This window comes from Arvicola amphibius, unplaced genomic scaffold (assembly GCF_903992535.2).
Source record: "Arvicola amphibius unplaced genomic scaffold, mArvAmp1.2, whole genome shotgun sequence".
Lineage (NCBI taxonomy): Eukaryota > Metazoa > Chordata > Mammalia > Rodentia > Cricetidae > Arvicola > Arvicola amphibius.
Window position 1 is genome coordinate 8,134 of NW_024582243.1, and position 21,726 is coordinate 29,859.

At 53.9% G+C, this 21,726-nt stretch overlaps 1 protein-coding gene across 1 annotated transcript; it reads right to left on the minus strand.

Annotated features, from left to right (window-relative positions):
- Nucleotides 1-1,449: 1,449 nt before the first annotated feature.
- Nucleotides 1,450-21,582, minus strand: LOC121677048 (mucin-12-like; the record flags this gene model as incomplete). The annotated part of the gene is made up of 10 exons (XM_042054401.1): nt 1,450-1,543; nt 3,415-3,576; nt 4,522-4,732; nt 6,952-7,103; nt 8,335-8,510; nt 9,816-9,943; nt 10,462-10,560; nt 11,084-13,744; nt 13,848-19,280; nt 19,384-21,582. Coding segments are annotated over 10 exons (11,315 nt in total), but the record flags the coding sequence as incomplete, so codon positions are not given.
- Between the last annotated feature and the right edge of the window lie 144 nt (nt 21,583-21,726).

The following is a 21,726-nucleotide window of genomic DNA, read 5'->3' on the forward strand; positions in this document are numbered from 1 at the left end:
GTAGTCTTAGTGAACTTGGCTTGAGCCTGGAAGCTGGTCTGGAGCCATACAGGGAGGCCAGGCAAAGACAACGGCCTCCCTACTCACCTAGTGCTGTGTACCATGGGTCACAAGTCATACCCATAAGAAGTCGCTGTCATCCGTGCGAGGTTGGGAGTGGAGCTGGTAGCAGCCTCTTGAGTCACACACTACACCCCTCACTGCCCGGTCCTTAGCAACCATGTAAACACAGCAGACAACCCAGGTTTTCAGGATATCATCCCCGTGGCTGCTGCACACCAGCAACCTCCACTTCTTCTTCCCGACTTCCTGGAGTCCAGCCCAGGGCCTGGATTTTCTCCTTGGCATCTTAGCCATTGCTCAGCGGGCATCTTTGCCTGCCTCCTCTAACGGCTGCACGTCTAGATGACCCTAGGAGCTCCGTCCTCTTTCCCTCTTTAATCGCCAGCCCTCCCTTTGCCCACTCAGACTCCCGGTGCTGTCTTCAGGTCGGAGAGCCCTCCCTTCGGCACTTGATCCAGTCCAGGGAGTCAGTGTGTCCCACAGGCTTCTCTCGTGGATGCCTGACTCAGCGGCCACCGTATTCCCTTTGCCAGCCTGCCAGCAAGCCCAGCCCTGCCCCAAACTGCCTGATCTGGTTCCCCCTCTACTTCTCATCCTGCCACCTTGTCCCCGTCTCCCATGCTGTCCCCCTCAGACCCACCTGAGTGACCCACTTAAAACTCATCTATGAACTGGCAATATATATGCCTGTCCACTCAGCGGCTTGGGAGGCTTGGCTAGAAGGCTGGTGGGTTCAAAGTAAGCCTGGCTACACAGCAAGACCCTGTTCTAGATAAACAAACAAATACACAACCTCATATACCCAGCTTTTTAACCAAAGCCTTCCGAAGCCCTCTTTTATTCCTTTCTTTTCCTTTTCTTTTTCTTTTTTTTTTTTTGCAGGTGGGGGGGGGAAAGACATGTAAGCCACCTAGCCTCAAACTTGTTATGGAACAGAAGATGACCCTGAACTTGACTTTCCTACATCCACCTCCTTAATGCTGGGATTAGAGGAGTGTGGCCACCTGAATTTTTCTTTTTAAAGACTTATTTATTTATTTATTTATTTAATAGACATTGGGGTTTTGCCTGCATACGTGTCTATGTGAGGGTGTCAGATCTCCTAGAACTGGAGTTACAGACAGTTGTGAGCAGCCATGTGGGTGCTGGGAATTGAACCCAGGTCCGTTGGAAGAGCAGCTAGTGCTCTTCCCCACTGAGCCATCTCTCCCATGCATTTTCTTAAGTAGTGCTTCTAACCTAAGAAGGGTCTGACTGTTGACTCGAGATTGTTTGTAGGACCAGGAAGCCAGCCTCTGAGTCACTTGCTTGAAGACTCAGGCTTACGTTAGAAGCCTTCGATGGACCCGAAGTCCAGGCTGGGCCATCCCTGGCCAGGTGCTCTGGTCATAGTCTGTGCCATGCTATGTCCTGGCACTCCAGAGTGGCTGCAAGTCTGACACCCTTGTCTTGTGAGGCAGGAGACGACTCTGAGCCTACCCTGAATCACTGGGAAAAAAGGTAGCATACAAGGGGTCATAAAACCCCTAGGAAGTGGACACCGTGGGTGTGGAGGTGCACACCTGTAATCCCAGCACCTCGGAGGCTAAATTAGGAGGATCCTTAGGTTCAAGGCCAACCTATACTACACTGCAGTTTGTTTGAGATCACCCTGGGCTACCCAGGGACAGCAAAGAGCTGTGTAGGGAAGATGACTCAGCTGGTAAACGTTCTCCTCATAAATACTTAGGGCCTGAGTTGGGTCCTCGGAATCCATATGAAAAGTTCAGCGCAGTAATACACACTTATGACTCCAGCACCGCGGAAACAGACTGGCGGATCCCTGTGACTCTCCGGTCAGCCAGCCTGACCCAATCCATGAACCCCAGGGTTCTGAAAAAGACTTTGCCGCCCAAAACTGCTTGTGCAGCATCTGAGGATCGACCCAAGGCTGACCTCTGCACGCATGTGTGTAGGAGTGTGTGCATGTGCCTGTTTGTGCGCACGCGCACACACAATTGGGAAGGTGGGAATTCTAAGTCTGCTTAGAGGAACTGGGCAGAGGTGGCTGTGCTGATAGAAGTTACCTGGCATGGCATGGACAGAGACTCGGGCAAACGCAGCACCAGGTGGAGGAGATTAGGACAAAGTGGGGGTGGGGGGGTCCCTGGAGAGGGAAGGGGTCATAAATAGGTTATAGAAATAGTAGGTTTTGAGGCTGGTATAGGTGGTGGAAATGGAGCCTTCCAGATAGTGGTGTGATGTGTACAGAAACACAGAGGGGGAGAGAATGCTCGGTGGAGGCCCTGGGAATTTGATGCGTGGGGTGGGGTGGGGGGAGAAGCCGGAAAAGGTCCAGAGGTCAGGGTAGAGAGATGTGTAAGGTGACCAGAGTCCCATTGAGGGACCCACATGACGGAAGGAAAGAACCAGCTCCTGAAGATTGTCCCCTGACCTCTGTCCACCACTTCACTCATGTGCCCACTAAATAAATGTGGTTAAAAAAACCAACAAAACCAGGAGGTGAGTGAGAGGCCTGGATGCTAGGGAAGGACAAGGGGACGAGGGAGGGCAGAAGAGCGAGGGGCGGGTGCGCTGACGCAGGGGCAGATGTGATATGAGCTGTCATGGGGGGCACAGCAAGGCAGGACTTGTATCGCGCCCTCCCTCTCTCCCTCCATTTCCCCCTCCCCCCAGAACCATTACCTTCCCGGATGCCGGAGTTCCGGAAGATTCCAGGGAAAGCTTTTCTCTGCCATGCCTGAGACAGGTCGTATTTTGGCCTGCAAACAGTCATGTCACAAGTGAGCCGGCCGCGGGTGACGGGAGTAGGAGGGGACCCTGAGGGTGGGCAGTCACATCTCTACATCTTCAAAGTAGCGGCCATGGGGAGGGACAACTGCCTCACTCTGGTTTTGCCAGCTCCACGGGCACAGTGCCCCGATGGGCCCCAATCTCCGGGTATGAAATGGCGGCGGGGGGAGGGGGGAGGGGGTTGCAACAGTCCCTTCCGCCCATTTCCAGCCCCGATGTTCTAGTATTTCTTGGTAATTCTTGGGATGTGCATCTCGCCCTATCTGGCTCAGACCCAACTTCCTTGATACTCTCTAAGGTAGTCTGGATAATAAAACATAATTTTATTGCATAAACTATTTTCAGTGCTTAAGTTTCTGTTTCCACTTCTCACTCAAAGAGACAATCAGATAGAAAAGCCACCCTTGGTGATGCCAGCGATGGGTGGGGCTAGACGCCCTGCTTGGCCTCAGCCTACGTCTTCACAGCCAGAACTGCAGAACATTAAGACAATGACTTCTGGGTGGAATGTTCTCACTCCCCGATTGGTGCCCTCTCTCTGTTTGCGTGTGAACTCACCTGTGCAGCTTTTTCTGGGACCGGCCAAGGAACACAGCCAAGATGACCACAAGGACCAGCAGCACTGCCAGCACGGTGCCCACAAGTCCGTACACGAGTCTCTTGCTGGTTCTAGACTTGCAAGTCTCTCCCCAGTACCAGTGGGTGTCTGTGTTCGGGCACCTGCAGATACACACACAGGCTCAGGCGAGGTCCTTTAAATCAGGTCTCCTGAAGGGAAATTATTCAAATCCCAGGAAACTGCCCTAAAGGAAAGTGGAGGTTGGGGAGCCAGGGTACTGACTCTAAAATGTGGGAGAGGGGGAACTCAGGATGACCTCAGAGGGACCTCAGGGTACTGAATGTCTTGTCCTAGCGATACACTTGCTTGCACATCTAATCTCAAAGCAGTTGGCATCTGAATAGGCTTCTTATCGTGTTTATCACTTTGTACTTTCATTTTTGATCTGGAAACTAGCGTGTCCAGGTCTCAGTTAGACTTGTTTACGGTTAAAATGTCGTAAGAGAAATTAATGATGAAGCCAGGCACGACAGGTCAGGTCTGGAATCCTAGTACTCAGGGAGGTTGTGGGAGGAAGATTGGTTCAAGATGGAGGCTGGCCTGGGCTACCCAGTGAATTCTAGTCCAATCTGGGCTACAGAGACCCAATCTGGAAAAAAAAATGAAGAAAAGGGACAGAAGAGGGAAGAAAAGAAGGAAGGAGTGAGAAGATGGGAACAGAGGAAGTGACTGGTAATGGGGAGGTGAGGCCAATAGCTTGAACCTTCTCAGAAAAACCCTGGCTGGACTGGAGAATGCCCGAATCTAGAACACGTGGCCACCCATCACTCTCATGGCAGCAGAGGGTGGAGAGAGATCCCCATAGAGTTAAGAGAACCGTAGAAGACCGCGGGGCGGGGGATGACTTCCAAGCATCCCCATTGCTAGATACAGTTGCCTTGTTATTTGCCCATGTCACCCGACCACTTAGCTACTCAGGCACAGGAGAAACTGGGGGTGGGTGAGACGCAGGGCGTGGTGCAGCTGGTTGGTGATTCCAATACTCTGGGGACACCCTCCCATCAGGAGAAGGAGGGAATGATGGGCCGAGGGAGGTGGGCACTCACACACAGCGGGGCCCTGAGCGCAGCAGCTGGCACTGGCCCAGGTTGCAGTTGAGTTGTGACTTTGTCCCCGGAGTGCACTTATTCACGCAGGTCAGTCTTCCCTCGAGAACCTCTGGGTAGAAGTACTGGCCAAAGTCCTCGGCAGCCTCCCGCATGCAGCGCTCTACAGGACGAGGAATGGCAGCTCCATTCGGCACCGCTAGAACACTCCCTGGACCCATTTACCATCCACACTCCATCGGCTCTTGCCCACAGCTCCAAGGGGCTCATAGTTTGGGGCTCCACACTCACCGACGGGGTTGAAGCTGAACTTTAGAGTCTCCGTGTCCACAGTGGTGAAGTTAGAATTGTAGCAGAGTTTGGTATCTGTCCGCGATAAAGGGGAGAGAAAAACAAAATGAAAACCATAAAGGCTTCCTTCTGTCTCTCTGTCAACAGTCAGGCCTCCCCCTCTCCCACCCAGGCTCCTCCCATTTTTCCCTACTCAGGCTCCTCCCCCTCTCCCACCAAGACTCCACCCCTTCTGCCACTAGGCTCCTCCCCTTTCTCCCACCAGGGTCCTCCATTTTCTCCTTCCTCTTCCTCTTCTCCCCTCCACCTTTTCCTTTCTTCTTCCCTTCTTCCTCCTCTCCCTCCTCCACTTGACTCTCGCTTTCCATCCCTGCTCTTTCCCCCTTCTCACTCCTCCTCGTCCTTTTCCGCCTCCTGCTTCCTTCATCTGCTTCCTCCTCTTCCCTCCTCCCCACCTCCCTCCTGCCCTTCCCCTTCTGTCTTCTTCTGTATCAACCGTCCACACTGAACCAGTGTTGGAGCTCGAGGTACACAGTCAAACCTGTGAGCAGGCTCCCAGGGGACATGGGGGTGACAACTTCAGTCTGGGACTGAACCGAGTGGCAAGGAGCAGGATGGAGTCAAGGGAGGCACCGGAGGGTGGTTTTGCTTTGTTCTGGATTTTCTAAAGATTTGTTTATTTAATATTTTTGTTTGTTGTTTTCTGAGACAGGGTTTCTCTGTGTAACAGTCTTTGCAGTCCTGGAACTCAGTTTGTAGACCAGGCTGACCTTGAACTCACAGAGATCCACCTGTCTTTGCCTTCTGAATGTTGGGATTAAAGGAGTGTGCCACCACTGCCTGGAAAAAGGTTGTCTGTGCTGATTACCTTGTTTTTTGTTTTATTTTGTTGAGGATTTTGTTTGTTTTGTTTCTAGAGCTAAGGACTGAACCCAGAGCCTTGCACTTGCTAGGCAAGCACTCTTAATCTCCAACCCCTTAAGACTTATTTTATTTTTATTTACCCCTCCATGTACACACGCGTGCGCATGTGTGTATGTGTGTGCATGTGCGCATGTGCACACGCGTGTGTTCACGTGTGTGGAGATGGCTGTGGAGACCAGACGGGGGTACAGGATCTTCTGGAGCTGGAATTGCAGGCAGCTGTGAGCTGTGGGTGCTGGAAACTGAACTCAGGTCCTCTGTAAGAGCAGCAAGTGCTCTCAGCTGTTAAGCCATCTCTCCAGAACCCCTGCCTTTTGTTGAAAGGGGGCTATAAGCCTGGAGTTCACTGTGGAGCCAGACTATCTCTGAACTCATGACAAATTCCTGCCTTAGCTTCCTTAGAGCAGAGACTGTGAGTGTGAGCTACCACACACGACACATAGATCCCTATGGTGGGGACTCTGCTGTTCCAAACGAGAAGAGAGAGAGAGAGAGAGAGGGAGGGAGGGAGGGAGGGAGGGGAGTAGTAGAGATCAGGTAATATTAGTTTAAGATGCTTTACGATCTCTGGAATGTTTGTTTACAGATGCAAAGATGGGCTATATTCTTTTATGTTGCATTTGTTTAACTTTGCGAAGCTGTGTGACTTTGCCTGCCTAAAACACCTGATTGGTGTAATAAATGGTCAATAGCAAGGCAAGAGAAAGGATAGGTGGGGCTGGCAGGCAGAGAGAATAAATAGGAGGAGAAATCTAAGCTTGACAGAATGAAGGAGAGAGAAAAGGAGGAGAGGAGGACACCAGGGGCCAGCCACTCAGTCACCCACCCAGCCATGGAGTAAGAAGGAAAGATATATATATATATATATATATATATATATATATATATATATACACACACATATATATATATTAAAGAAAGGTATATAGAAATAAAGAAAGAGGTATATAGCAAAAGGTATATAGAAATAAAGAAATAAAGAAAGACAGAATAAAGAAAGTCCAGAGGCAAAAAAAATGTAGTTAAAGAGAAATGGGATAATTTAAGTTAGACAAGCTGGCTAGAAACAAGTCAAGGCCAGGCATTCATAAGAATAAGTCTCCATGTGTTTATTTGGGAGCGGAGTGGTGGCCCCCAAAGAGTAAAAAACCAAAACCCAACCAACTGCACCAGGCTTCCTTCCCACCAGCGCCCAGGTGTCTCAGAAGGACTTACTTTGACACAGGGACCCGTCAGGCTCATTTGCTCTGGTCGCATTCGTGATCTTGGCTCTCACGATCCTGGTGAGGTTGCTGAACAGCGTCTGGTACTCGGGGGTGTAATTCGCCTCCAGAACCACCTCCCCTTTCACTACGATGCTGCCGTTGCTGCAAGCGGGAGAGACGCCAACATTTCCTCCACGTCACCCACACCCAGCAAAGAGGACAAAAGCAGCAAGAGAGGAGATGGGGAGGCAAGGTAACTGTGTGACCCACAATTTGGAAGGAAAAAAGTTCCTTCAGGGTGTGGTGATGCACCCTTGGCATCCCAGCATTTGGAAGGCTGAGGCAGGAGAATCACACGTTCAAGACCAACCTGGGCTACATAGTGAGTGAGACCCTTGTTTCAAAAATCCAAAAGAAACAAAAGGGTGGAAGGGGAGGGAAGAATGGAAGGACGAAAAGAAGGGAGGAATGGAAGAGAGAAAGGAAAAGAAAAGGAAGGAAAGAAAAAAATGGAGCCCCATCTCTTTGACATTTAACAAATTCCAAGGAAGCCAGTTGAGTAAGACAACTGTTAAAGATTGGTAAATCTCAGTGTTTGTCACAATAGCTAAAGGATGAAATTTATCTTTAAAAATAGAGGCTTGGGCAGGGCGGTGGCAGGGCACGCCTTTAATCCCAGCACTCGGGAGGCAGAGGCAGGCGGATCTCTGTGAGTTCGAGGCCAGCCTGATCTACAAGAGCTAGTTCCAGGACAGCTAAGGTTGTTCCACAGAGAAACCCTGTCTCAAAAAACAAAAAACAAAACAAGACACACAAAAACCTAGAGGCTTGGGTCTTCATGATGGCTCTGTGGGTAATGACACTTGCAGCCAAGCCTCATGGACAGAGTTCGGTTCCAGGCCCAATGTGGTCGAAGGAGAGCAGCAGCTCCTCCAGGTAAACTGTGACCTCCGTCCCGCCATGTGTATACAGTGGTACAGCACACGCTTGCTGCACACACAACATCCACAGTAACGTCATAGAACAGAGAGACCCTTGGGTGAGGATGTGTCGCTGGGAATGGAGGAATGTGTCGCGAAATGGCAGAGCACCAAGAATGTAAAAACAGTTGAACACGGTGGCAGGGGAAGGAGGAGGGGGGAGGGCGATGGCAGCAGAGAGGGAGAGAAGGAGGAGGAAGAAAGAATGAGTTCCTGTTAAAAAGTGGGACCCTGGCCTTGAAGCCCCTCACTAAGTAGCCAGTGGTGCTGCTGAGGGGGACAGTTTGGAGACACCGCCATCATCTGTCTCGGTCATTGCCAGGAGAAGCCAGCGGCCTTCTTACTCCTCTTCGTATCCCTCATCCAGCGCAGGCACTGCAGGCCTCAGCAGCTCTGAAGTCTGTTTCCTTCACTGTCTCCCCAAATCCCCACGGTCTGACGGGGCGCTCTTATCTCTCAAGACCATCCCCACAGGACCCCTTTCTCCCACCACTTCCCTCTCTAGTCGTTGACACCATGACACCATCGCCTCCAGTGTAGACCTCTGCCCACCTTTCTCTACCCTGCAGCCAGTCAGCTTGCAGGCCAGCTGCGGAGAGGAAGTCTCCTGGATTGGCATGAGTCATTGCTCCAACCTCCGTGGTCACTACTGAGTGCGCCTCCAAGTTTGTAGATTTGCCACCCCCCACCACGCCAGCACCCTGGGCTCCCCTCCAGTGCTTCCCCTACCTTAACTCTTCCCCTAGCCCTTCCCAACTTTATTATGACCCCCCCTTAAAACCTTAGCTGTCGCGTTCTCTCCCGCTGGCCACACTTGCCTCTCGGCTCTTTCTCCTGACACACTACAGTTCCTGATCACAGCTCTCAGCAGTGTGCACACTGCAGTGTTGGGGCCCCCTGTGCCCTCCATTCTGTACTCCAGGAATAGTGAGCTAAGCATCTAACGCTGTTTGTTTTGATTTTCTTGTTTGGTTGAAGCAGGGTTTCCTTACATAGCCCAGGTTGGCCTGGAACTCCCTGTGTAGTCCAGGTTGGCCTTCAACTTCTGCCCTTCGTGTCTTAAGCTCCCAAACACAAGTGTGTGGCACTCAGCTAAGGGTTGGCTTTTTAATAGAAGTTGGCGATTGTAAAATCACGATTATAAAAATGAATGGATTAGACGAATAAATGAACTCGTGGCGAATGAGTAAACACGAACGACGAAAAATGGATCTGCACAAACAGATCATGGATGAGCGCACGCGGACTGAGTGAGCGGCAAGGACAGAGCTCACATGAACAACGAGCTGAGTAACCACAGTGAACAAACGAATGGGTGAATGAATGAGTGATGGTGATGATGAAGAAAAGAATCAGCGATGTATTTATGAGTGCATGGCAAGTTTCTGAATGGATTAATGGATAAATGAACAAATTATGAATGGATAACCACGACAAACAAAATGACAGGGTGAGTCAGGACTCTGGGGTGTTCCTTCAGGGCTGGAGTTCCCCAGTCCCAGACAGATGTCATAGCCTAGCCTCAGGGTAGGAGGAAGGAGCAGGGAGAGAAAGAGGGGACCCCCCTCCCCCACTCACAGCAGTTCTTTGATGATCACTTCTTTGTACTCGGGAAGGTCATGGCCCTCGTAAATTTTATCCATCTGGAAAAAAAAAATCGGAGATCGTACAGAGCTGGAGTAGGTCCCGTCCTCAGACAGCTCCAGGCTGGTGTGGGTGGAGCCCATGGGAAAGGGAAAGGGAAGGCGCAGAGGCTGCATCGATGGGACCTGAGTGGGGTGGGGTTTGGAGAGGGCCCAATCTAAGGACTCCGGGCGGGAGACAAAGGGCTTACGGATGGGAAAATGTGATGGGTGACCATAGTCCTCCCTTTACCGAGTGTCACTGCTCCTACCTGGCTCAGGAAGAGGTTGATGAAGTCCTTGTAGGCCTGGGAGGATGTGTTCTTCAGGTCATCTGAGAAGTTCCGGTGGGTCACCTTTACTGTCATGCTCACGGTAGCGTTGACAACATTTGGGATATCTGTGGGACCAGGTAACATGGTGCATGAGAGAGCGACCCTCAGGGCCTGTGGGAATGTCTCTGAGATAGGGTCTCTCACCGGATGTGGAGTTCACCAGTCTGTCTAAATTGATGGTTAGTGAGCCCCAGGGATGTGCGCGTCTCCTCGGGACAGAGACTTCAGATGCTCAGCATGATGCCGAGTTTGACATGGGCTCTGCGAACCCAAACTCAGCTCTCCAAACTTCCACCATGAATTCCTGACTGGTGGAACTATCTCCCCAGACCCTAGACCCTGACTCTTGAGATCACAGAGAGCTGACTGCAGAAAGGAGACCCAGGGAGTTAGGTGGGAGGCTTCACAAAGGGTCAGGGTGGAAACCTCCTGATCAGAGGGGGGCAGGAGGACAAGGATAAGAATAACTTTACCTCCTCTCCCTGCAGTGAAGCCATGGGAATGGTTGGTCATTCCAACATGGCCCCCCACTTTAAGTGTCAAGGCACAGAGGGAGGGCTGTCGGTCTCAGAGGGGTCATTACCTATTGGGAAGGAATACAGGATGGTGTCGCAGAGCTGGCCAATGTAGCCTGGCTTGCATTCACACTGGCTTCCATTCCACCTTCCGTTGTTGCAGTCCTCTGGGAAATGACAGAATTTCAAAAGATCATTGAGTAAGCTCCAGGGACAAAAACACTTGCTGCCATCCAGGTGTCATCAAAGCCCTGACCTTGACAAGGGGACTAAAGCTAAACCATGGCACAACATTTAAGAGCCCCTCATTCCCATCTTACTTCTAGAAGCTAGGGAGAAAGAAGGAGACAGAAATGGGTTTAAGGATACAAGAAACACAAGAGAAGGGAGGAAGAGGAATGGACCCCATGAACAAAAAGAACCAACAGCACGCTGGACATGAATGACCACACTTGTAATCACAGCGCTCAAGAGGAAGAGGCAGATGGATCCCAAGACTGAAGCCTGAGACACATAGTGATATGCCATTCCGGTACTCCCAACCCCATGCCAAAGACCACACATGACAATGTGAGAAATAATCATTGGTAGCTGTAAATGTCAGGAAACAGGCAACATGGTCCCACATAGGAAAAGATGGAAAAGAGCCAAGGCCTAAGGGAGAAACAGAGCCATTTGCATGAAACTTACGTGAAGAGACGGCTTGAGTCCTCATGGAAGTAGGGTATACGCTGGGAAAAGGGGGGCGAGCAGTAGAGCTGCTGAACTCAGGGATGCTGCTGGAAAGGGAGTGGAGGGAAGTGGAGGATGGAGGAGAAGATCCAGGAGGGCTTGTCTGGGCTGAAGAGTCAGACACTGGCAATGAGGAGGAGAGAGGAAATGAAGGTGTCAAGGAAGTAGCATCTTGAACCATGGTTTCAGGGCTCACTGGTGATGTTGGGGAATGGACTGAACTTGGGGTGCTGGAGAAAATGGGTAAAGAAGATGAGACTGTGGCTGGTGAGGTGTCAGGTGATGCTGGTGGTAGTGGTGACTTTGAACTGTATGGAGGGGATGAGAGTCCTGGTGGAAAAGCAGTTGAAGACGGATCTGAAGATGGTGTCCTGCGGGATGCTGACTCATCAGGAATGGTGGCAGACAGAGAGCTCGCAGAGGGAGGGCTCCTGTACGCAGAAATCCCACTGCTTGGGAAGGTGGTGGATGCCTGAGTGAAGACTGTTCTGGAGGCCTCAGTTGCTTTAGTTAGCTCAGTGGAAAATAGGCCATTTAGGGAGGCTGCAGATACATGTGTTTCGACTGTGGAGTGGGAGGTTGCAGAAGGTACAGTTGGTTCTGTTGAAATTGAGTTGCTTGGCAAGGCTGTAGACTCCTGAGTTAAGACCATTGTTTGGGAGATCTCAGTGGTCTGAGTTCCTTCTGTTGAAATAAGGGGGCTCAAAGAGGCTGTAGATGCTTCAGTAAGAGATGAAGTGATGGGTGTCTCAGGAGGGATGGCAGCTTCTGAGAAAATTGAGCTGCTTGGAGAGGTTGGGGATTCCTGAGCGAAAACAGTTGTTTGCAAGGTATCGGGTGGTTGAGATGAATCTCTGGAAAAGGGGCTTCTTGTGGAGATTGTAGATGGCTCAGTCATGTCTGAGAAGTGGGTAATCTCAGGAGGTACAGTTATTTCTGTGGAAACTGAGTTGCTCAGGAAGACCGTATATTCCTCAGTGAATAATGATGTGAGGGCAGTCTCAGTGGCTTGAGTTCCAGGTTTCGAACTTCCGTTGCTTGGGGAGGTTATAGATGCCCCAGTCAGAGTGGTGAGAAGTGAGGAGTCAGGAGGGACAGCTGTTACTGAAGAAACTGAGCTGCTTGTGGAAGGGGTAGATTCCATTGGTACAAGTGGGTTGCTGGTTTCAGTTGGCTCAGAGGCTTGGGATGAGAGGAGGCTGCTGGAGGCTGACATAGACACTTCAGTGAAGGCTGATGTGGGTGAGATCTCAGAAGAGACAATTCTTGCTGGGGAAACTGGGGTGGTTGCAGAGGTCATAAATCCCTGAGTGAAGTCTATGAGTGATGTCTGAGGTCCGTGAGTACCTTCTGTGGTAATGATGCTGGCTGATAAATTGGTAGTTGTCTCAGAAAGTGATACGGTGTGGATGACATCAGGAGTAACAGAAGTTTCTGAGGATGTCCAGCTGATTGGGAAAGTTGTAGATTGCTCAGGGAAGACTCCTTGGGAAGTTGGATAGACTTGAGTTGTTAGGGTAGAAATTAGGCTGCGTGGAGATGGGCTAGATGAAGCAGTCAAGACAGTAGAAAATGAAGTATTAAGAGGTAGAAGTGTTTCTGTTAATGATGAGTTTCTTGGGGAAGTTGTTGGTTCCTGGGTGGACCCTGCTTTCCATGTTTGAGCTGACTGAGTGGCAGGGGCTGATGCTGGGGTCCGTGGGGGTGTGGTCGATGCCTCCCTTAACCGTGAAGTATGCGGGGTCTCAGGAGGGACCACCGTCCCCGTGGAAATGGAGCCGGTTGGGGAGGTTGTTGATTCCTGAGTTAACAGCGTCTCCCGGGACTCAGCTGGTTGAGTTGCATGTGTTGGAACCGGGCTCCTGGTGTGTGTTGTAGATGGCTCCCTCACAGCTGCGGTGGAGGAGGTCCCAGGAGGTCCAGCTATTCCCGTGGACACTGGGCGGCTTAGGGATGTGGTGGGTTCCTGAGTGTGAAGTGTTGTTTCAGAGTTCTCTGGAGCCGGAGCTGTTGGTGTCAATATGGCGCTGCTCAGGGACGTGGTAGACGCCTCAGTCGGCGCTGCTGTGTGGGTGACATCGGGAGGCACAGCAGTTTCTGGGGACGCGGAGCTGCCCGACAAGGTTGTAGACTTCTGAGAGAACCCGGTTTCGGGGCCTTGGCTGGGCTGGGTGGCCCGTGTTGTCATCGGGGTCCTGGAGGATCTTGGAGATGCCTCACTCACAGCTGAGGTGTAGGAGATCTCAGAAGCTACAGAGGTCTCTGGTGACATTGAGGCGGCTGAGAAGACGGTAGATGCCTGAGTGAAAACTCTTGGTGACGTCGTCTCAGGTGCCCGAGTTGTTTGTGTCGACATTGGGCCACGTGGGGAGGCTGTAGACTCCTCAGTGACAGCTGAGGTGGAGGAGGCCTCAGGAGTCCCAGCTGTTTTCTGCGGCTGTTGTGCTGGCTGTGGCTGGGAAGACTGTAGATTGCTGAGGGAAGACCCTTGTCTGGGAGGTTTGAGGCGCGTGAGTTGCTTCTGACGAAACTGGGCTGCCTTGGGAGGCTGTAGAGGCTTCAGATGGGACTGTGGTGTGGGCAGTGTCAGCTGGTAGCGTGCTTTCTGTCGACGTCGGGCTGCCAGAGACGGTTGTAGGTTCCAGAGTGAAGACAGTCCCTGGGAATGACCCTGTGGCTTGAGAGCCATGCGTTGAAATGGAGCTGCTTGTGGAGGCTGTACGTGCCTCAGGTTGCACTGTGGTGAGGGGGCTCTCAGCGGGGACAGAAGCAGTCTGTGTTGAAATGGAGTGGCTCTGGGAAGCTGCAGATCCGTGGCTGGAGACTGTTGTTCGGGCTGTGTCAGCAGCTTGCGTGGCTTGAGTCGACAGCGGGCCACTTGGGAACGTGGTCGATTCTTCTCTCAGGGATGTAGTGTAGGAGGTCTCGGGAGATCGAGTTGGTACCGTGGAAATGGAGTTTGTTGGGAAGGTTGTAGATTCCTGATTGAAGACTGTTGTTTTGGACGGCTCGGTGGTCTGAGCTCCACCTGTTGAAGTGTGCTGGCCTCGGGAGGTGGTTGACGCTTCACTCAGGACTGAAGTGAAGGGTGTCCCGGCAGGCAGGGCAGTTGCTGGGGAAACTGAGCTGCTTGGAGAGATGGGAGATTCCTGAGTGGAGGCGGTTGCCGGCGAGGTACCAGAGGGTTGAGGTGAACCCGTGGAGACTGTGCTTCTTGGGGCGGTTGTAGGTACCTCAGGCGGAGCTGTGGAGCCGGAGGTGTCAGGGGGGACGGCGGTTTCTGGGGAAACTGAGCTGTGCGTGGAGGTCGTAGATTCCTGCGTGAACTCTGTTTGGGAGGTTTCCCTTGGTTGGGTTGCACGTGTTGAAACTGAGCTGCTTGCGGAGGTTGTAGATACCCCAGTTTGCCCTGTTGTGTGGGAGCTCTCAGGAGGTAGCGAAGTTTCTGTGGAAGCTGAGTTTCTTGGGGAAGTTGTTGGTTCCTGGGTGGACCCTGCTTTCCATGTTTGAGCTGACTGAGTGGCAGGGGCTGATGCTGGGGTCCGTGGGGGTGTGGTCGATGCCTCCCTTAACCGTGAAGTATGCGGGGTCTCAGGAGGGACCACCGTCCCCGTGGAAATGGAGCCGGTTGGGGAGGTTGTTGATTCCTGAGTGAACAGCGTCTCCCGGGACTCAGCTGGTTGAGTTGCATGTGTTGGAACCGGGCTCCTGGTGTGTGTTGTAGATGGCTCCCTCACAGCTGCGGTGGAGGAGGTCCCAGGAGGTCCAGCTGCTCCCGTGGACACTGGGCGGCTTAGGGATGTGGTGGGTTCCTGAGTGTGAAGTGTTGTTTCAGAGTTCTCTGGAGCCGGAGCTGTTGGTGTCAATAGGGCGCTGCTCAGGGACGTGGTAGACGCCTCAGTCGGCGCTGCTGTGTGGGTGACATCGGGAGGCACAGCAGTTTCTGGGGACGCGGAGCTGCCCGACAAGGTTGTAGACTTCTGAGAGAACCCGGTTTCGGGGCCTTGGCTGGGCTGGGTGGCCCGTGTTGTCATCGGGGTCCTGGAGGATCTTGGAGATGCCTCACTCACAGCTGAGGTGTAGGAGATCTCAGAAGCTACAGAGGTCTCTGGTGACCTTGCGGCGGCTGAGAAGACTGTAGATGCCTGAGTGAAAAGTCTTGGTGACGTCGTCTCAGGTGCCCGAGTTGTTTGTGTCGACATTGGGCCACGTGGGGAGGCTGTAGACTCCTCAGTGACAGCTGAGGTGGAGGAGGCCTCAGGAGTCCCAGCTGTTTCTGCGGCTGTTGTGCTGGCTGTGGCTGGGAAGACTGTAGATTGCTGAGGGAAGACCCTTGTCTGGGAGGTTTGAGGCGCGTGAGTTGCTTCTGACGAAACTGGGCTGCCTTGGGAGGCTGTAGAGGCTTCAGATGGGACTGTGGTGTGGGCAGTGTCAGCTGGTAGCGTGCTTTCTGTCGACGTCGGGCTGCCAGAGACGGTTGTAGGTTCCAGAGTGAAGACAGTCCCTGGGAATGACCCTGTGGCTTGAGAGCCATGCGTTGAAATGGAGCTGCTTGTGGAGGCTGTACGTGCCTCAGGTTGCACTGTGGTGAGGGGGCTCTCAGCGGGGACAGAAGCAGTCTGTGTTGAAATGGAGTGGCTCTGGGAAGCTGCAGATCCGTGGCTGGAGACTGTTGTTCGGGCTGTGTCAGCTGCTTGCGTGGCTTGAGTCGACAGCGGGCCACTTGGGAACGTGGTCGATTCTTCTCTCAGGGATGTAGTGTAGGAGGTCTCGGGAGATCGAGTTGGTACCGTGGAAATGGAGTTTGTTGGGAAGGTTGTAGATTCCTGATTGAAGACTGTTGTTTTGGACGGCTCGGTGGTCTGAGCTCCACCTGTTGAAGTGTGCTGGCCTCGGGAGGTGGTTGACGCTTCACTCAGGACTGAAGTGAAGGGTGTCCCGGCAGGCAGGGCAGTTGCTGGGGAAACTGAGCTGCTTGGAGAGATGGGAGATTCCTGAGTGGAGGCGGTTGCCGGCGAGGTACCAGAGGGTTGAGGTGAACCCGTGGAGACTGTGCTTCTTGGGGCGGTTGTAGGTACCTCAGGCGGAGCTGTGGAGCCGGAGGTGTCAGGGGGGACGGCGGTTTCTGGGGAAACTGAGCTGTGCGTGGAGGTCGTAGATTCCTGCGTGAACTCTGTTTGGGAGGTTTCCCTTGGTTGGGTTGCACGTGTTGAAACTGAGCTGCTTGCGGAGGTTGTAGATACCCCAGTTTGCCCTGTTGTGTGGGAGCTCTCAGGAGGTAGCGAAGTTTCTGTGGAAGCTGAGTTTCTTGGGGAAGTTGTTGGTTCCTGGGTGGACCCTGCTTTCCATGTTTGAGCTGACTGAGTGGCAGGGGCTGATGCTGGGGTCCGTGGGGGTGTGGTCGATGCCTCCCTTAACCGTGAAGTATGCGGGGTCTCAGGAGGGACCACCGTCCCCGTGGAAATGGAGCCGGTTGGGGAGGTTGTTGATTCCTGAGTGAACAGCGTCTCCCGGGACTCAGCTGGTTGAGTTGCATGTGTTGGAACCGGGCTCCTGGTGTGTGTTGTAGATGGCTCCCTCACAGCTGCGGTGGAGGAGGTCCCAGGAGGTCCAGCTGTTCCCGTGGACACTGGGCGGCTTAGGGATGTGGTGGGTTCCTGAGTGTGAAGTGTTGTTTCAGAGTTCTCTGGAGCCGGAGCTGTTGGTGTCAATAGGGCGCTGCTCAGGGACGTGGTAGACGCCTCAGTCGGCGCTGCTGTGTGGGTGACATCGGGAGGCACAGCAGTTTCTGGGGACGCGGAGCTGCCCGACAAGGTTGTAGACTTCTGAGAGAACCCGGTTTCGGGGCCTTGGCTGGGCTGGGTGGCCCGTGTTGTCATCGGGGTCCTGGAGGATCTTGGAGATGCCTCACTCACAGCTGAGGTGTAGGAGATCTCAGAAGCTACAGAGGTCTCTGGTGACCTTGCGGCGGCTGAGAAGACTGTAGATGCCTGAGTGAAAAGTCTTGGTGACGTCGTCTCAGGTGCCCGAGTTGTTTGTGTCGACATTGGGCCACGTGGGGAGGCTGTAGACTCCTCAGTGACAGCTGAGGTGGAGGAGGCCTCAGGAGTCCCAGCTGTTTCTGCGGCTGTTGTGCTGGCTGTGGCTGGGAAGACTGTAGATTGCTGAGGGAAGACCCTTGTCTGGGAGGTTTGAGGCGCGTGAGTTGCTTCTGACGAAACTGGGCTGCCTTGGGAGGCTGTAGAGGCTTCAGATGGGACTGTGGTGTGGGCAGTGTCGGCTGGTAGCGTGCTTTCTGTCGACGTCGGGCTGCCAGAGACGGTTGTAGGTTCCAGAGTGAAGACAGTCCCTGGGAATGACCCTGTGGCTTGAGAGCCATGCGTTGAAATGGAGCTGCTTGTGGAGGCTGTACGTGCCTCAGGTTGCACTGTGGTGAGGGGGCTCTCAGCGGGGACAGAAGCAGTCTGTGTTGAAATGGAGTGGCTCTGGGAAGCTGCAGATCCGTGGCTGGAGACTGTTGTTCGGGCTGTGTCAGCTGCTTGCGTGGCTTGAGTCGACAGCGGGCCACTTGGGAACGTGGTCGATTCTTCTCTCAGGGATGTAGTGTAGGAGGTCTCGGGAGATCGAGTTGGTACCGTGGAAATGGAGTTTGTTGGGAAGGTTGTAGATTCCTGATTGAAGACTGTTGTTTTGGACGGCTCGGTGGTCTGAGCTCCACCTGTTGAAGTGTGCTGGCCTCGGGAGGTGGTTGACGCTTCACTCAGGACTGAAGTGAAGGGTGTCCCGGCAGGCAGGGCAGTTGCTGGGGAAACTGAGCTGCTTGGAGAGATGGGAGATTCCTGAGTGGAGGCGGTTGCCGGCGAGGTACCAGAGGGTTGAGGTGAACCCGTGGAGACTGTGCTTCTTGGGGCGGTTGTAGGTACCTCAGGCGGAGCTGTGGAGCCGGAGGTGTCAGGGGGGACGGCGGTTTCTGGGGAAACTGAGCTGTGCGTGGAGGTCGTAGATTCCTGCGTGAACTCTGTTTGGGAGGTTTCCCTTGGTTGGGTTGCACGTGTTGAAACTGAGCTGCTTGCGGAGGTTGTAGATACCCCAGTTTGCCCTGTTGTGTGGGAGCTCTCAGGAGGTAGCGAAGTTTCTGTGGAAGCTGAGTTTCTTGGGGAAGTTGTTGGTTCCTGGGTGGACCCTGCTTTCCATGTTTGAGCTGACTGAGTGGCAGGGGCTGATGCTGGGGTCCGTGGGGGTGTGGTCGATGCCTCCCTTAACCGTGAAGTATGCGGGGTCTCAGGAGGGACCACCGTCCCCGTGGAAATGGAGCCGGTTGGGGAGGTTGTTGATTCCTGAGTGAACAGCGTCTCCCGGGACTCAGCTGGTTGAGTTGCATGTGTTGGAACCGGGCTCCTGGTGTGTGTTGTAGATGGCTCCCTCACAGCTGCGGTGGAGGAGGTCCCAGGAGGTCCAGCTGTTCCCGTGGACACTGGGCGGCTTAGGGATGTGGTGGGTTCCTGAGTGTGAAGTGTTGTTTCAGAGTTCTCTGGAGCCGGAGCTGTTGGTGTCAATAGGGCGCTGCTCAGGGACGTGGTAGACGCCTCAGTCGGCGCTGCTGTGTGGGTGACATCGGGAGGCACAGCAGTTTCTGGGGACGCGGAGCTGCCCGACAAGGTTGTAGACTTCTGAGAGAACCCGGTTTCGGGGCCTTGGCTGGGCTGGGTGGCCCGTGTTGTCATCGGGGTCCTGGAGGATCTTGGAGATGCCTCACTCACAGCTGAGGTGTAGGAGATCTCAGAAGCTACAGAGGTCTCTGGTGACCTTGCGGCGGCTGAGAAGACTGTAGATGCCTGAGTGAAAAGTCTTGGTGACGTCGTCTCAGGTGCCCGAGTTGTTTGTGTCGACATTGGGCCACGTGGGGAGGCTGTAGACTCCTCAGTGACAGCTGAGGTGGAGGAGGCCTCAGGAGTCCCAGCTGTTTTCTGCGGCTGTTGTGCTGGCTGTGGCTGGGAAGACTGTAGATTGCTGAGGGAAGACCCTTGTCTGGGAGGTTTGAGGCGCGTGAGTTGCTTCTGACGAAACTGGGCTGCCTTGGGAGGCTGTAGAGGTTTCAGATGGGACTGTGGTGTGGGCAGTGTCGGCTGGTAGCGTGCTTTCTGTCGACGTCGGGCTGCCAGAGACGGTTGTAGGTTCCAGAGTGAAGACAGTCCCTGGGAATGACCCTGTGGCTTGAGAGCCATGCGTTGAAATGGAGCTGCTTGTGGAGGCTGTACGTGCCTCAGGTTGCACTGTGGTGAGGGGGCTCTCAGCGGGGACAGAAGCAGTCTGTGTTGAAATGGAGTGGCTCTGGGAAGCTGCAGATCCGTGGCTGGAGACTGTTGTTCGGGCTGTGTCAGCTGCTTGCGTGGCTTGAGTCGACAGCGGGCCACTTGGGAACGTGGTCGATTCTTCTCTCAGGGATGTAGTGTAGGAGGTCTCGGGAGATCGAGTTGGTACCGTGGAAATGGAGTTTGTTGGGAAGGTTGTAGATTCCTGATTGAAGACTGTTGTTTTGGACGGCTCGGTGGTCTGAGCTCCACCTGTTGAAGTGTGCTGGCCTCGGGAGGTGGTTGACGCTTCACTCAGGACTGAAGTGAAGGGTGTCCCGGCAGGCAGGGCAGTTGCTGGGGAAACTGAGCTGCTTGGAGAGATGGGAGATTCCTGAGTGGAGGCGGTTGCCGGCGAGGTACCAGAGGGTTGAGGTGAACCCGAGGAGACTGTGCTTCTTGGGGCGGTTGTAGGTACCTCAGGCGGAGCTGTGGAGCCGGAGGTGTCAGGGGGGACGGCGGTTTCTGGGGAAACTGAGCTGTGCGTGGAGGTCGTAGATTCCTGCGTGAACTCTGTTTGGGAGGTTTCCCTTGGTTGGGTTGCACGTGTTGAAACTGAGCTGCTTGCGGAGGTTGTAGATACCCCAGTTTGCCCTGTTGTGTGGGAGCTCTCAGGAGGTAGCGAAGTTTCTGTGGAAGCTGAGTTTCTTGGGGAAGTTGTTGGTTCCTGGGTGGACCCTGCTTTCCATGTTTGAGCTGACTGAGTGGCAGGGGCTGATGCTGGGGTCCGTGGGGGTGTGGTCGATGCCTCCCTTAACCGTGAAGTATGCGGGGTCTCAGGAGGGACCACCGTCCCCGTGGAAATGGAGCCGGTTGGGGAGGTTGTTGATTCCTGAGTGAACAGCGTCTCCCGGGACTCAGCTGGTTGAGTTGCATGTGTTGGAACCGGGCTCCTGGTGTGTGTTGTAGATGGCTCCCTCACAGCTGCGGTGGAGGAGGTCCCAGGAGGTCCAGCTGTTCCCGTGGACACTGGGCGGCTTAGGGATGTGGTGGGTTCCTGAGTGTGAAGTGTTGTTTCAGAGTTCTCTGGAGCCGGAGCTGTTGGTGTCAATAGGGCGCTGCTCAGGGACGTGGTAGACGCCTCAGTCGGCGCTGCTGTGTGGGTGACATCGGGAGGCACAGCAGTTTCTGGGGACGCGGAGCTGCCCGACAAGGTTGTAGACTTCTGAGAGAACCCGGTTTCGGGGCCTTGGCTGGGCTGGGTGGCCCGTGTTGTCATCGGGGTCCTGGAGGATCTTGGAGATGCCTCACTCACAGCTGAGGTGTAGGAGATCTCAGAAGCTACAGAGGTCTCTGGTGACCTTGCGGCGGCTGAGAAGACTGTAGATGCCTGAGTGAAAAGTCTTGGTGACGTCGTCTCAGGTGCCCGAGTTGTTTGTGTCGACATTGGGCCACGTGGGGAGGCTGTAGACTCCTCAGTGACAGCTGAGGTGGAGGAGGCCTCAGGAGTCCCAGCTGTTTCTGCGGCTGTTGTGCTGGCTGTGGCTGGGAAGACTGTAGATTGCTGAGGGAAGACCCTTGTCTGGGAGGTTTGAGGCGCGTGAGTTGCTTCTGACGAAACTGGGCTGCCTTGGGAGGCTGTAGAGGCTTCAGATGGGACTGTGGTGTGGGCAGTGTCGGCTGGTAGCGTGCTTTCTGTCGACGTCGGGCTGCCAGAGACGGTTGTAGGTTCCAGAGTGAAGACAGTCCCTGGGAATGACCCTGTGGCTTGAGAGCCATGCGTTGAAATGGAGCTGCTTGTGGAGGCTGTACGTGCCTCAGGTTGCACTGTGGTGAGGGGGCTCTCAGCGGGGACAGAAGCAGTCTGTGTTGAAATGGAGTGGCTCTGGGAAGCTGCAGATCCGTGGCTGGAGACTGTTGTTCGGGCTGTGTCAGCTGCTTGCGTGGCTTGAGTCGACAGCGGGCCACTTGGGAACGTGGTCGATTCTTCTCTCAGGGATGTAGTGTAGGAGGTCTCGGGAGATCGAGTTGGTACCGTGGAAATGGAGTTTGTTGGGAAGGTTGTAGATTCCTGATTGAAGACTGTTGTTTTGGACGGCTCGGTGGTCTGAGCTCCACCTGTTGAAGTGTGCTGGCCTCGGGAGGTGGTTGACGCTTCACTCAGGACTGAAGTGAAGGGTGTCCCGGCAGGCAGGGCAGTTGCTGGGGAAACTGAGCTGCTTGGAGAGATGGGAGATTCCTGAGTGGAGGCGGTTGCCGGCGAGGTACCAGAGGGTTGAGGTGAACCCGTGGAGACTGTGCTTCTTGGGG